At 38.9% G+C, this 16,731-nt stretch overlaps 1 protein-coding gene across 1 annotated transcript in view; it reads left to right on the top strand.

Annotated features, from left to right (window-relative positions):
- cemip2 (cell migration inducing hyaluronidase 2) overlaps window positions 1-15,551 on the top strand; it is a 42,050-nt gene extending 26,499 nt beyond the window's left edge. The window contains exons 14-24 of the mRNA XM_028457392.1: window positions 281-316; window positions 1,273-1,428; window positions 5,237-5,414; window positions 7,927-8,142; window positions 9,909-10,120; window positions 10,230-10,412; window positions 11,800-12,019; window positions 12,090-12,191; window positions 12,856-13,001; window positions 13,673-13,779; window positions 13,858-15,551. Coding sequence (XP_028313193.1) covers window positions 281-316; window positions 1,273-1,428; window positions 5,237-5,414; window positions 7,927-8,142; window positions 9,909-10,120; window positions 10,230-10,412; window positions 11,800-12,019; window positions 12,090-12,191; window positions 12,856-13,001; window positions 13,673-13,779; window positions 13,858-14,057 — 1,756 coding nt within the window. The 3' untranslated portion in view covers window positions 14,058-15,551. The remainder of the gene's footprint in view (window positions 1-280; window positions 317-1,272; window positions 1,429-5,236; window positions 5,415-7,926; window positions 8,143-9,908; window positions 10,121-10,229; window positions 10,413-11,799; window positions 12,020-12,089; window positions 12,192-12,855; window positions 13,002-13,672; window positions 13,780-13,857) is intronic.
- Window positions 15,552-16,731: the final 1,180 nt, after the last annotated feature.

Below are 16,731 nucleotides of genomic sequence, written 5' to 3'. Positions count from 1 at the left end.
GTGTTAACTGGATGATGACTTGAGCAGAAAATATGATGTAATCCAGCTGCACATTTTTACGGGGAATTTATCTGTAGTTTGATCTCCTTTTTCCACTGACATCAGCATTTCCCCTGAACTCAACACTGATAAAGTATCTGTTCCCCTTTATAGTTATCTGACAGTCGAACACATGCCATAACTGTAGATCTGTACTTTATTTAATGCGAGACAAATGAAAACTATTAGCCTCAATGTAAGTTTGCACCAATTTAAATTAATCATGTATTTCTCTTACCAGTTTTGCTGATAATGGAGTGGGGTTGTCTTTTGCCAGGTGGGTCCTGCTCTACATTTTTACATCTTTTTTAAATTTTTTATTTACAATTGGTGCTGAAATATTGGCTAGAATAATTGTTTACAGAGCAACACTGCTGAACAAAACTTCAAATCTGCTATGGTTATTAAACATGAAGCTTAGAATGGCTATCGTTGCATCAGAAAACAAAAAGCAGTTTCTGTCCTTCTGCCTCCAGCCTCAGGAACACAGCCCTGGTCCCCCACTGATCCCCCCCCCATCACCACCTCCATAAAGACATATTAATACCTGCAGCACTATATTATCATTATTGTTTTGTTTTTTTCCTTCTTTCTCATTCTTCGCACCAACTATCAAGTTAAATTTTTTGTACTGTTTTTAAACTGTACTTGGTGAATAAAACGTTTCTGATTCTGATCAGGTAAACTTTAAATTTCTTAATTCCCAAAGCAAGTGGGCTGTGAGATGTCCTTTATAGGTATGATTAAATATAAAAATAAACGGAAAAATATATCTTAATAAAAACGTATCCTCCTAACACTGAGTTTTCCTGCGAGTAAAGAAATCTCTTTGTGTTTTTAATTTATTTACATGGTTTCAAAATTGTGGGGTGCATTCCACTTGTAGGCCATACGCTACTGAAGATGGGCCAGGATATGTAGATATGAAATCATTCAGTATTCCATTTTAAAAACAAGTTATACAAATATTAGCCCAATAAAATACATTTTAAAAACATATATCACCGAGTTATTACAATAAATCCTGTGGGATTATACCGTGTCCTGCCATTTCCAAATTGATTAAAACCCCTGAAGATTTACTGATTTTCCTTATTGGCGTGCTCCACATATAAATCACTATTGAAGACAGCTTTTAAATAATAGCTGCTTACTTTAACAACTCAAACAGAATTTTGCACGCAATCTTATTTCAAGTTTTAAACTGTGCTTTGTGATTGTGTTTTTCTGCAGCGATGGAAGCTATCCAAAGGATGAAGGCTCCAGCCAGGAGATCACACAGTCCCTTTTTGTGGGCGAAAGCCGAAACAGAGGAACCAACGCAGGACAAAACAAATACTGGGGGGTGGGAGGTACTGATGCCAAGATGAGAACTCTGCCTAGAAACAGGTGAGACGGAGCAAACAGTGAGCGAGATATTTGCGGTCCAGAGGGAGACGGTCCAAATCAAACTGAGTTTGTTGGGAAATTGCGGGGAGAGAGGTTTAACGATTTGCCCAAAGAAAAATATGCAAGGTGTGGGAAAAGAGCCAGAAAAGCATTGGGGGGGAGAGTCTGAGGCTGATTTGAGTTGGAGGAGAAGCCGTGAAAAGAAGTTCTGTTTTGACTGACTTCCCTGGAGTGATATTTTAGGCACTTTAAAAAAAAAAAAAAAAAAACTGTGATGGTATAATTTACAAGCTTTGACTGGGAGGGATTACTCACTGCTGACTTTGGTTGCATAAGACCAAGAAAACCCTTTTTCGGAAAAACTAATGTCTCATTACTCTATTGTAACAAATATGTTTAGGGGTCAGAGACATGGAAATATTTTTTAGAGGTTGAACACTCACAGGAATACCAGGTAATTTACATTTTGTTGTTGAAAGATGTCATTCACACATTTGCTTTTTGTTTTGTGAACTCTTAAGTAGAATTTTTCATTGTATATGAATGATGCTTTCAAAATTTGATATTGTTCTTTAGTACTACTGTCCCTATCTCACCTATTGTATTGGAGTTTGGGGAAACCATTATCAAAGTTCCATACATCCATTATTCCTTTTACAAAAACGAGCAATAAGAATCATACATAAGACTGAATATTTAGCACACACTAATAATGTCTTTATTCAAGTTCCTGAAAATCCATGACCTTGTGAATTAGTATACTCTGGTAGAAGTTTTTTTAAATGTTTGAGATAAAATTAACAGTCAACATACAAAGATTTTTCATTTTTAAAGAGAACAGTCATGGTACCAGGGGCTTTGGAAATTTTCTAACACCCAATATTGAAAGCACCAGAAAGAGTTTTTGTTTGTCTGTATGTGGATTGAAATTATGGAACAGCCTGGATTCACAACAAAAGCAATGCTCAAGCATTCAGTTTCAAATCACTTCATAAATGTATGGTCTGGTCACAGTATAGTGATTAATGTCAATAATAGGCCGATCACATGATCTATGGCTAGTGTTTTTATATCCAAATTTAATTGATTGTTTTATTGTATATCTTAACTTACTGATTATTAGTTAGTCAGTTCTATGTCATAATATTTGTGAGATGTCTCACTATGGGATGCAACTTCTGTCTGAAATAAATGCTTCTGAGGAATGCAATCTGCCAATCCTGATTGGCCGGTGAAGCACGTCCAAGCCTTTTTCAGACACTGTACATGCTCATCCAAAACATTTGGCTGTTGCCCCTTCCTGCATGTCCACAAGCACGCACTCACACATGTTCAAAACAGAGTAATGTGTTCCTCGCTCGCACCCTTTGGCCAAAGGCCAGGGCGCATCATGTGAAAGCAATGTCTGCCACTATAAGCAGGGCGATGGCGGGTCCTGTTATTTCCACTCGCAGGGAGGCTCCGGCCCCCTCCTGGTCAGGAATAGCGGTTTCCCCGTTGTCACCCTGTCCCCTGGAGGGAGCAGTGTGTGCTCGCCCCAGTGGGTTTTGTCCTGTTTCAAGGACAGGAGGCTCCTCTGCTGTGCGGGAGATTTCTCTGTTGTTGGTCGGGTGGCCACCGGCAGAGGGCTCCACCGTACTGCAAACGGGCCCTCCGGACCTCAGGATGAGCGATCAGCTGTAAGTCTCCTGGGCCAATTCCTGCGTGGGGAAGCCTGTTACTAACCAACGCCTGTCACACTGGGGGGTGGAGGCTATTGCTTTAGCTTACTCGCGTCATGGTCTGCAGCCGCCTATGGGTCTGCGTGCACACTCAACTCGGGGTCTTGCCACATTCTGGGCTTTGTTCAAGGGAGCGTCTGTTCAGGACATCTGTGCAGCGGCAAGTTGGACCTTGCCTATCACGTTTGTCCGCTTTTACATGCTGGACATTTCTGCCCTGTGCATGACATGGGTGGTTTTACTGTCCTGATGTGATCAGACTTCTGCCCTGGAGGCTGGTACCGCTCGATAAGCATGTCTCCACTACGGGAGTTTCCATATCCCATAGTGAGACATCTCACAAAATATTATGAAATAGAAATTTAGGTTATGTGTATAACCCTGGATCTATGAGTAATATGAGTGCGATATCTCACCAGACTACCCTTCTTGCTCGAAAGAGGATAAGAGGTGCTTATTTTGAATGGTGCACGTCTGTCCATGTCCTCCTTTATAGGAGGTGGGTCTCCTCCTAACGAACGGACGTGCTTCACCGGCCAATCAGGATTGGCAGACTGTCTACATTCCTCAGAAGCATTTATTTCAGAGGTTGCATCCCATAGTGAGACATCTCACTCATATTACTCATAGAACCGGCATATATACATAACCTAAAGTTTTTTTTCCCTATTGTGTTTAGTACTTATTTTGTATGATATCAACACAATAAAGTAATGTGTTTTGGAGAAAGGGGCTTGACATTAAACTGTCAGTGGTCCAACACAGGGTTAAGAGAGCAGACAGATGTCTGAGATGCTCAGACCGTGACTCGCTCTGTGTATTACTGAATCTGGATAGAAGGGAATTCTGTTAATAGGTTCTGACTTGGTCTCCTTAGTGTCTCACTCTGTCTTTGTTCTTTAGCCTCTTGAACAGAGAAAAAAAAATTGTAGAACAAACGGACAGTTTAAAGCAGGGTGTTAGTTTGCTTTATAGGTTCTCTGACAGCAGAGTGATATTTGATTTAATCCAGCATCATTATATGTAGTTACTGCCAAAGCTGCTAACACTTATGGAGAGTAGAAAGAGCTTTTAAACAGAAGGGATGGTTATTTTCAATCTGTAACCCAGATCTACCCTGTGATCGCAAACAAAAACATTCTAAACTCGACTGTTGTATTTTACAATTTGGAACCATATCAGCATAAAAGACATTTGGGAGCTGCCTGATAATAAAACGTCAGTCTTTTGTTGGCATCAGCAGATGTTTGTTCTCAGTGACTCTTCTTTTCCAAAGGATAAATGTTATCATAGAGAACAGGAATGTACTCCTCAGAGGGGAAACTAAAGCCTTCATCCTCCACCGTCAGGCCTTTCATTGCCAACAGTGCAAGTTACCATGTGTCCTTTTTGTGTAATTGGGGAGTGCTATATTTCTATTTTGATTCCTAATGTTGACCTTTGAATTTCAGCCTGTTTTGAATACCTCTTATTTAACTTGAGCTGAAATACCATTTGTGGCTAATGCCGGTATTGCAAACTAGCAATAAACATGTTCTTACTCCGACTTTACACATTTTCTGAGGACAATTCAGAAGAAAAAAAAAAAACTGGGTTCACCTGAAATGTCTAGTAAAAAGATAATTATAGATACGTAATGTATTTAATTTATATTTTATCCAATTGAATAAAAAAAATATATCACATAATTAGATATAAAGTGCAGGAAGAGGCAGAAATCTCAAAGAGCTTAAATCATTATTATTATTTTTCAAATTTACATACCACACACAATCACATACAATTGTATTCTATACTTTCTCAAGTATAAATCTAATATCACAGCTTGCACATCTTGTCATTTTGTGCACTAATGCTGGCTACGCTGTGCTTGTAACACAATATAACAAACATGGTTAAAAATCAAGTTTTAGAGAAAACAGTCTCTGGGGTCGTCAAACATTTGTGATACAAAAATGGGGTCACGGGAAGAAAAAGGTTGGTAACCACATGTATTAGATGTTTTATTAGTTAAAAGGGCCCCAACAATTGTTCTCTTGGTATTTGTAAATCACATGCCAACACTAGCTTTTTCATTTTTTCTGTAGGACGTTCCCAATCCGAGGCTTTCAGCTCTACGACGGTCCAGTGCGGCTCACGCAGAGCACCTTTCGTGGATTCATTCCCACACCTGAGCGCTACACCAGCGCAGTGGGATTCAACTTAAAAAACACTTGGCAGCTCACACCGAGAAACAACCTGTCACAGCTCAGCTTCGACTCAGCTGTGAGTTCACACACACACACACACACACACACACACACACACACACACACACACACACACACACACACACACACACACACACACACACACACACACACACACACACACACACACACACACACACACACACACACACACAGAGATCAGATTTCACTACCAATTGCACTGTTTTATAAATGGACCTTTCTTCTTGGTGTTGTTTTTGTTGTTGTATGCACTATGAGGTATAAAAAATGTAATGTTTTGAAGTTGTGACCATGATAGCTCTCTGTTTCACCATTCTGCTTCATGTGACATGTCGGGGTCCAGATGACCTCAATAATCATTAAATCAATGTTTTCGTTCAAACTTTTATTAACATTTTTTTAAAATGCCGTGATTGTAAGTCTTTTCCCAGTTTACAGTCGTTGCTGTGGAGTAAAAATGATGCCAAAACAAAGAAACATGTCTTAAATTACAAAAATGTATGTATATATACTGTATATGTACAAAATGGAGCATTTGTGTGTGTGGATCTCCAAGGTGCTCCAAAGTCACATAACATTTTTAAAGTACAATTCTGCAACTAGGCAAGACCTGTATTGGCAAGGAAAATACGTATTTAGCAATTAAAAATTGAAAAAAGTTTTTTTTTTTTTTTCTTTATACTAATTAAATTGAAAGTAATAATGTAGAAAAAAGAGGACTGATCTTGAGCAAAGGTCAAGGTCACAAATTGAAAGGAAACGTTGTTCAATGGTACCAGTCTGAGAACTGCATCTCGTTTTGTGGCCAAGTTATAAGGAAAAAAGTTTTTTTTGGCTGAGCTTCGTCGTCCAGAGTGTTGAGCTCTCACTTTGTTCACTTTTCTGAGGAGTTCTTGACCTTAAATATGACTTTGAGCAAAGGTCAAGGTCACACATTGAAAGGAAATGTTGTTCAATGGTACCAGTGGCCAAGTTTTTTTTTTTTTTGCGACGTCATGAACTTTGACCCCTACCGATCTTTTTACTGGTAAGTCGTACAGCTTCGGTCCAATGAAATAAAATACTCCACTTGAGATGAGCTTTTCAGAAATGTAAGCATCGTATTGTATTGAAAATCTTTGTTTTTGACACTTGGCGTGACCTTGACTTTTGGCTCCAAAAAAGGTTGACTGCATATCCTTGACATTGCCCCTATGAGATGATATACTTGTCATTAGTGCTGCATTAATAGCCTAGGTGGAGTTCTACGACAAAGCAAGTTGCGGGAAGTAAAATAACTCCAATGAGAACAATGTATTTGGCAATTTTCAATTGCCAAATACAATAACAAAATGTTTTTTTATTTGTTTTTTCATTTGCAAAACAAAGTGCTTTTCATTGTGAAGTTTTGTATTTGCAAACCACACTGTTTGTGATCATTGGGTGTGAGTATATCATGTTGTGTTTGTGAGGTTTTGGCATGATTTTAATGCTGAGGTCATTCTTATGAGGTCAGGGTTGCCCTCTGGTGGTTGCATCATACAGTTTGGATTTTATAGCTCCAGGTTATTAGGCACAATTTATTCCCTGCCCCCTTAATACTTTGTAGAAATATTAAGCTTTATCTACCACTGCATTATGTTACCATAGTAACCCCTGAAGATTATTATTGACTTTGAATCAATTGGTTGAAAAATAGCAGTGAACATCACCTTTACAACTGCAGATGGAATAGCATGATCAATAAAATCTGCTGTTAACACATTCAATATTTTATCACATCTCCAGTAGCAGGAAGTAAATTAAGTTCAAGGCATCCATTACTAAACCAATTTCACATTAATGGGGTCACAAAAGAATTGTATGTGTGTATGCACATTAATAATGATGTTTCTGTGTTCCTAAACACTATCAGTGGAGGGAATGTTTGCCTCGCTTTAGGGCAGAACAGCTTCTGTAAAACACTCACTGTTGCTCCACATTTTAGGAGAACTTGCATAGGAAAAAAGTGCCTGCACTAAGTGATCCTAATCAGGATAAGGTGGTACAAAGAGGGATTCTCATTGTTGGCTAAAATATGCATTTTGAGTGCTCTAATTCAACAGACACAAATTCTAACTATTACAACTAGTGTGCGCTATTTTCGGCCCACTGATATTGTCGGCCGATAATTGCCATAAACTGTAATATTGGTTGACTTTAGTATCGTTTTTCCACTGTTATTGGAAAAATTATTTGTGCTGTTTGAAAAAACACATTTAAAATCCATATGACACTTTTTTCATGACTAAAGTTGAAAAGGTGTTCTTTAAGCTTAACCCACAGTTTCCATGGAGTTATATTTATAATGTGACCTACTATTAGGTGGAGGGTGAGGGGGTCTATGTACGTATTGGTTAATAACAGAAATTTAGTGTTTGACAATATCATAACATCAAGCATCCCTGATTAAAACTCTCCAAATTATCATTGTACAGTAATCATTTCTCCTTCAGTGTTATTGCTGTTTTGTTGAACAACGATAAAATAAAGTGTGTTGTTAAGATCAGCCTGTTTATCATCCTCAGGTGGGCCTGCGAGCTTTCTTTGGGCTCCCTGGTCAGTGGTTTGAAGAGAATGACCTGGATGGGGACAAAAACTCCATATTTCACAACGTGGACGGCTCTGTAACAGGATACGCAGGCACTTACGTCGGCCGAGCTGATAATTATCTAATCCAGCATCCTGACTGTGTGAAAATGCGGCAGTGGAACGCAGTGACCTGCAGTGGGCGCTACTCTCAGGTACAGTAGGCAAGGCAAGGCAAATTTATTTGTATAGCGCATTTCATACTCAAGGCAACTCAATGTGCTTTACATGATAAAACATTCAATTGTTTAAAATCAATAAGAACATTTAAAATCATCAGTAAAATCAATTAAAATCATCAGTAAAATCATCATGACATCAACAACATGACAAAAAATCTCTCTCTCAATCATATGCAGTAGAGAAAAAAAGTGCCTTTAACTTTGATTTAAAAATGTTCACATTAGATACTGACTTCAGCTCTGCTGGCAGTTTGTTCCACTTCTTTGCAGCATAACAACTAAAAGCAGCATCACCATGTTTACTGTGAGCTCTGGGCTCCACTATCTGACCTGTGTCCATAGATCTGAGAGACCTGCTGGGTTCATACCTGACTATCATGTCACTGATGTATTCTGGACCAAACCCATTCACAGATTTATACACCAGCAGCAGAACTTTAAAGTCTATTCTGAGGCTGACTGGGAGCCAGTGTAAAGACTTTAAAACTGGAGTAATGTGCTCTGACCTCTTTGTTCTGGTTAAGACCCGAGCTGCAGCGTTCTGAACCAGCTGTAGCTGTTTGATGCTCTTTTGGGGGATTCCTGTCAGAAGACCATTACAATAGTCCAGTCTGCTGGATATAAAAGCATGGACCAGTTTCTCCTGATCTTTCTGAGTCATTAAACCTTTGACTCTGGAGGTGTTCTTTAGGTGGTAGAAGGCTGTTTTTGTGATAGATTTGATCTGACTGCTGAATGTAAGATCTGAGTCAATCAGAACACCAAGGTTTTTGACTTGGTCTTTAGCTTTTAAAGATCGAGACTCAAGATAATTGCTGATAGCAGTCCTCTTTTCCTTGTTACCAAAGACAATCACCTCCGTCTTGTCATGGTTTAGTTGAAGGAAGTTTTCACTCATCCAGCAGTTTATTTTTTCTAAACAGTCACACAACACCTCAATTGGACCATAGTCATCTGGGTTCAGTGATAGATATAGTTGTGTGTCATCTGCGTAGCTCTGATAATCAACCTTACAGTTCTGTAAAATTTGTCCTAAAGGAAGCATATAAAGGCTAAACAGAAGGGGTCCAAGAACAGAGCCCTGAGGAACCCCACAGGACATTGGTAATCTGTCAGATTCAAAGTTTCCAATGCTTACAAAATAGCTTCGCTCCTCCAAGTATGACTTAAACCATTGCATTACTTTTCCATTTAGTCCAACCCATGTTTGCAATCTGTGCAACAAAATTGTATGATCTACAGTGTCAAATGCAGAACTTAGATCCAACAGAATGAGAACAGATACTTTTCCTGAATCAGTGTTCAACCTTATGTCATTGATCACTTTGATAAGAGCAGTTTCAGTGCTGTGATGAGAACGAAAACCTGACTGAAATTTATCAAATATTTTGTTGAATGTTAAAAATTGACTCAGTTGGTTGAAGACCACCTTCTCAATGATCTTGGCCATGAATGGAAGGTTGCTGATTGGTCTATAGTTAGCCAGTATAGAGGCATCCAGTGTTCTCTTTTTTAACAGAGGTTTCACAGCAGCTACTTTCAGGGATTTTGGTACGATGCCTGATTGGAATGAGCAGTTAATTATCTGACACAAATCAGTGACAATTGACTTTACAACAGTTTTAAAGAAGTTTGAGGGTATTGTGTCAAGGCAACACGTTGATGGTAGAGACCAGAGTCAGCACGTCAGTGTTGCTCTGAATGACTGAAAAATTGAAACGCCATCCTCTCTCCTCCAGGTCTACATCCAGACACAGGGAGCTTCCAGCCTCAGTTTATCCATCAGCAGAGATGAATATCCGCACAATCCCCTGGTGCTGAGGGGGATTAACAGCCAGGGGGCGTCGTCTCAACAGTACCAGCCTGTCCTGATGATGAGTAAGAGCTACACTCTGCACTGGAGTGGCCCAGCACCCAGAGAGGTGGTCCTGACTTTGATCAACTTTGATAGGTCAGTAATCAGCTGTGTGTATGTAGGATTAATGTAAGACTACTTTATTAGAACTTTGTGCTCCTCTGAACCCAAGTGACTTTTTCCTCCTGTGGTTTCTTTTACTCAGGGACGATTGGGTGCTGGTGGGGATGTGTTACCCATCAGACACCACATTTCAGATCATGTCGGACATCAACAACAGGCAGAGCAACACCTTTGATGACATGGTAGACTACGGGACTGTGTCGTCTCTCCAGCAGTTGGAGAAGAATCCAATGGAAAGGAAGTACTTCTTTGACCAAAGTGTTGGGTAAGAATTAGAAAACAAGACATTTAGCTATTTTCCACCATTTTCCAGAGGTGGCAAAAAAAACTAGTTTTCAGTACTCGAGTAAAAGTATAGATACTTGAATAACAAATGACACTGGTAAAAAGTATTGAAGTTGTTCCCTTGAATAAAAGTACATGCTACTAAATTTACTTAAAGGGGACAGATCATGAAAAATCCACTTTTGCAGTGTTTTTGAATACATGTGGTTAACTGGAGTGTCACCCGGCACACAAAATGTGGAATAAATCCATCTAGTCCTTTGTTTGTGGCCTGTGCAAGTCTTCCAACACAGAAAAGTGCTCCGTTTCAAATTTTCTCAGTTTGTGACATCACAAGCTGAATCAGGAAAGAAGATACCTTCTCCTCAGCTAGTCTCCGACACACCATAGTTCATAACTAACCATTCAGAAACGTCTCCCTGAAGTTTTGGTTGACATACTGGGTATAATATGTCCCCTTTAAGTAAAAAGTAAAACAAATGTCCCTTCAATAATAAGACAGGGTTTTTAAACCAGCAAATTCCATATATTTTATTTTTTTAAAGAACTTGTAGAATACTGGTACATGGAAACAAGTTAAATCTGTTACCTTTGAACACCTGCAGAATTTAGCACTCATTATTGATAAAGTTAATGAATAAAATGTTTCAAGAAAAAAAAAAAATGCAAATGCTCAAATAAACCCAGAGCAATAATATTTTTAAAAACTTGAAAATGTTAACTATAAAACTAAGGGAGCTGCCTAACAGAAAAAAAAGGTCTTAAAAGTATCAAGCTCCTTTTTTTAAAAATGTAAGGAGTAGAAAGTACAGATATTTGTTTAAAAAAGCAAGGGGTAAAAGTAAAAAGTCATTAAAAAAATAAGTAGTAAAGTACAGATACCAGACAAAACTAGTTAAGTACAGTAACAAAGTATTTGTCACCGCTGCCATTTTCAATCCACAAGGTTTTCCTCATCAGTGTTTTTATTATCCCCGCCACAAAGTGTGAAGGAGGATATAGGTTTGAGCTCCGTGCGAGTTTAAGGGGACAGCTTTTCTTAAAAACTGTTTAAGGTAGGATAACCAAATTCAGTGTGTGGCTTCATGGTATCAATACCTTGATGGAATTCGAAAATGAGAAGTGCGCAAATAATTTTTCCGGATTTATTGCTCTTGTGCTTTTTTTTGCTATGTTTGAGGTATCTTCAAAGGGACAGCTTTTCTTAGAAACCTTTTAAGATAATATTTTCTAATGTATACATCTACGTTTTTAGATTTAGGACATTTAGGAAAAGGTTGTGAGTTAAAATGACAACCAATCTGGCGGGGGATGTTGACGACTACGTCTTCTTGTTTGACATGAATCGACTGTGTTTCTGCGGCCAGTCTGCTGTGGTTCTATTTGCGGGCCCGACATGGTCGTGACGGTCACAGCTACTGCTCCCTGGAAGGCTGCGAAAGGGTGAAGATCATGGCCATAACGCTCTCCAAAGAGTTGTGTAACTGCACAGCCAAAGCCTACCCCAAGTACTCCAAGACACCTACAGCAGCGGTGCCGATGCCAGCGGTGAACACTCTGCCCTGTAAAAGCTGCGGAGCTCAACAGGTTCGTCTCATCCACTTTCAGCTTCTCTAAGCAAAGGTCAGCCCTGCTCATCACTGGATTTGTGTCTCAGCTGGTGTTTTCCAGCGAGCCGTGGACCTCCTACCTCCTTACACAGGTCAAGTCTGTCGGCAGCAGAGAGCAGCAGAGTGGAGACGACAGCTCCTTCATCACTGTGAGGCTTTACAACTCGTCTAATTTTATATGGCCCCCAAAATAAACGTACAAAATGACAGAAAAATACACAAAACAACAGCAAGAATACATTTGAAAAATACAAAGAATTACAACATTGCAGAAAAATACAGTAAAAGACAAAAAAATAATAGAAAAACACAAGTACAACAAAAAATTAACAAACTGACGACGGTAATACACAAAATCACTAGAAAAATATACAAAATTACAGAAAACGACAAAAAACACTGCAAACCCACAGTACTAACAAGCAAAACGACAACAGAAATGCACAAAAACTACTCCAAGAAACGCAAAATTACAACATAAATACACAGTATGACTCCAAAGAACATACATTTTACTGGAAAAATACACAAAAGGAAATGGACAAATGCAATTATAACAAGCAAGACAACAACAACAACCATACACAGAATGCCAGAAAAACACACAAAAAATAACCATAGAAACTTTTTGTTCTTTATTGTGTTAACGCTCAGATTGGTCATTATTATGAATGTTGATAATGTGGCCCTTCGATCAAACAAAAGCATTTTTGTGGCCCCTGCTGTGATACAAGTTTCCCACGTCTGCGCTATCGCATCTTTATTGTCACCTTAGACACTTAGCCTGACCTGTTTCTCTCTGACACCCACCAGGTGAACAGGGAGACCATGTCCTTCTCTCAGCCTGGCTTTCTCCTCGTCTCCGTGGACGCTTGTTCTGGAAAAGTCACCAAGAAAACGACTTTTTCCAAAATGGATGCCAAGATGAAGCAGCACCTAAAAACTGAAATACCAAAGCGGTGAGCTTGAAGAACTGAATAAACTTTCACATTATTTTTGTTAATTAATCATAAGTAATAATAATAATGACTATTTATGTGCATTCATATATATTAGATTGTTATTCTTGCATGTTACCCTCAGGTGTCCACATTGTGCAAAAATCTGTGTTGTACATTCTTTGGTTATTCCGTTTCAAAACCAAATCAAAATAACAAAAAAACAATATGGTTATTTTGTTTTACTGACTTAAAACCAAAACAGAAATACAGAAACACCAAAAACCAGATAAGCAGCGTTTTTCTGTTTAAAAAAATAAAATAAAAATATTGTTCTGTTTGTGAGATATTTGGATATTTACGGGGAAATTACAGCGAGAACTGAAGTCCACTGCGCCTGCTTTCCTTCCACAGGTCCTGGACCAGGTCTCCACACACAATAGGCCTGTTTAGGATTTATTTCAGCAGTTTTCTGGTTTTGCTCTTGTTTTCATTCAGTCTGTGGTTTTAGCTTGTAAAAAGCTCTCGTCCATAGTTTCCCTTAAATATCCAAATATCACACAAGCAGAACAATATTTAATTTTAAAACAGAAAAACGCTGCTTATCTGGTTTTTGATTTTTCTGTATTTCTGTAATGTTCAGGTGATTTTCGTGTTTGTCTTCTCATTTATTCATTTTTTATTTGCCCTAGATCAATATTGCTCTTAGCAACACGGGGTCAGCCGGAAGGTCTGCCTGCTTTAGCTCCATATTTGGTGTCTTTTGGTTTGGCCAAAGCTCCTGACCTGCTGAGTAAAGGTGAGGGAAACATCATATGCCTGCCTTTCTTGTGTAGTCCCATGTTGTGATTTCTGGCCTTCTTGCTGCCACCTACAGACACACTTGCCTTTTGGGGGTTCCACGGCAGCTCTTCGCCTCCATCATGGGTTTCACTACAGGCCGGTGAGGGAGACCACTTCCTGGGGCTGCAGGAGCGCTTCCTGCCTCTGTCTCTGGAGCTTTATGGCTGTTTGCCGCCTGCAGCTCAAACACGCAAAGACCTGGAGCTTCTGAAAAAGACCACGGGACAACAATGACCAATGTGAAGGGGATGAACTACCAACGCCACAAGAACACTGTTGCACAGTTCAACAAACACACAGCGAGCTGATGAATGTGAACTGCTGAACCTTTAATTTATTTACAACAAAGATGTTTACGGATTTTACTTGGTTTGAAAACTTTTTTTTTTTGTTTTTTCAATGAGCAGGGTGAAGATATTTTGATATTGTGTATGTGTATGTGTCAGTATGCCTTAGGGCTGTCAATGCACTTTTTTCTGGAGACAAAACAGCCAAAGATATTAAACAGTAAATCAGTGCCATCGCCTACAACCATACCTCTGAGATCTAATTATCAGGTCAGTGGTAGATCGTAGAGCAAAAGATGCCTTTTCTAAAAGAAGACTGGAACTAAAACTGAAATGTGATTAATCTTATGTGTTTACGTCAGAAGGAAGCAGTAAGTCAATGTGTGGGAATTTCCAGCAATAATAAACCAAGATGCAGTGTAATAAATTGGAGTCAGTGGGTTAGATTTGTTAGATTTGTGACAAAGTGGAAATAAGGCACAAACCCAACAGGTGTTTGGGCTTTTCTGACTCCTGGGTTGACGTCGACCTTTAACAACAAACGGTTGACTGCACAATTAGAATAAAACAAAAAGGAAAAGAACAGATTTTGTTTGAATGTTTGAGAGCTTAAACACAAACCTCTCCGAGTCCTTTGATAAAGACTTTTTTTTGCTCCATCAAATCCCATCAAACCATATCAGTAATTTGATGTTTTAATGTTTATTCTTCAGTGTTTCATGTTGCTGTGCCTTTCTCATGCACGAAACACCAATGAACAGTCAGTGGTATTTAGACGAACTCTGTTTCTGTGTAAAGACCTCATCATCTGGAATTGAACTCTTTTCATCATCGAGCAGCTGGACAACTAAAAGCACCTTTTTGTGGATTCCTTCATGGATTTACTGGATCTTTTGTCTCGTGTTTTGTATTTATCTGATTTCAGTGATAATTCCCCTTAAACAGCCGACCACCTGAATACTGTTCGCCTTCACACTGAGCTGAATGTTTTATCCGCCATCTGTTTTTTTTTTCCCATGAGCATCTTTACCCAATAAGTGGGTTGTATTGTGATGCTTTTTTAAAACGAGACCTTTCACATACTCTCTGTAAGATACGTGGCGTTGTGTTGACACTGTTGAGTGTTTGGATGTGAGCAGGGCTCCCCCACTGAGCTGCGATGCGTACATATGTGTGACTGAGTGAGTGATGGATGAATGTTGGACCGTCCCCTTGTCGCTTTTTAACCACTTAAACTGTTAAAAAGAGCAAATATTCAGTTTTTAGATGTTTTGTATTGCAGATATTTCTCGTTGGACGTTGTGAATAGGATTTTGATCTCAATGTGTACATGTTTGAATGGAATTGAGTCGTCAGTACTGTGTATTTGTGTGCCTGCTGTGTGATAGAAGTTTGGAATAAATAGGAAATAGGGTATGCCATTTAATATGAATCTTATTGTGTGCTTGTAATAAACCTGCCAATTCAACAGACGACTTTAGTTCTTTGTTGATGTGTTTATTTTCCACAGCGTGCACTCATTAAGAAAACTGTTAACGTATAGCTTCCAGATAGAAAAGCACTTCTTAAATACAAAATTTTCACAGTTTCAGAAGGAAGGCTAGCAGTAACTTAAAAAGGTAGGAATTGTTAAGGTTTCAACATCAAACACTTCATTTGTCCTAATTCATTTTTATTACATTTTATCGAAAATCCACTTTGTTTTTCAAAATATTTCTTATATTACAGTATATATAACATACAGTACCACTGACCATACACCAGATCTGCAAGAAATAAACCCATTTGGAACAAAGTTTCTGTGAAAATGAACATTTAAAGATGGTTAATTTTATACTAAAGCTTTATCAGCGGAATTGAACTTTACTTAGTACTAACTACATCTCTCAAATGTATTTATCATTCGAATCCTGGAAACTAGGGGTGTCCCGATCCGATATCAGCCAGAAAACAAATATCGGATTTTATCGGACTGCATCTAAAATCTCAAGGAAAAAATAATTGCTCCCTGGTAAAGATAATAGCTCAAACAATTTGTACAAATGATAAACTTGGTGATATTGCAGCCTGTCCATGCAGTACGGGGCAGAATTTACTCTGTCTCTGAAATGTTTCCGGGTTTTATTATAACCCCTTATCCAGCTTCATATACAGGCCCCAAGTGTTCCACATGGTCTGTGTCCTGCTTTTAATGAAAAGAGGAGAAAATGTATTTTTTAAAAAAATGTTGCAAAATACACATGCATCTCATTCTTCTCACCCCTCTATGTGTCCCTGACTTGCAGCAAGGGGCGGTGAAAGAGGGAGAATAAGAAGAAGGATTCTAGGGGCCCATGATTAAGAGGGGCCTCTAATACAATTATAATACTGCCAAAATAATATGATTCCCTGTGATAAACACACAAACACATGTTTTATTTACAATGTATTTGGTAACACTAAGTTTACTTGTTTTGGAGACTTTTCTAACCCCCCCTCTATTTCTGTGAAATGGTTCAGTCCACCTGCTCCTCACACAGACCCCCTACCTGTTCACACTAGTGAATGGAGGTCAAGGCAGCAGCAGGATGGTTCTAAAGTCAGGGTGTAGAAAAATGCACTATGTCCAAGGTGGGTCTGTT

Source organism: Gouania willdenowi, chromosome 9 (genome assembly GCF_900634775.1).
Source record: "Gouania willdenowi chromosome 9, fGouWil2.1, whole genome shotgun sequence".
NCBI classification, from domain to species: domain Eukaryota; kingdom Metazoa; phylum Chordata; class Actinopteri; order Blenniiformes; family Gobiesocidae; genus Gouania; species Gouania willdenowi.
The sequence above is the reverse complement of the archived record's forward strand: the minus strand, read 5'-3'. Positions and strand labels throughout refer to the sequence as shown.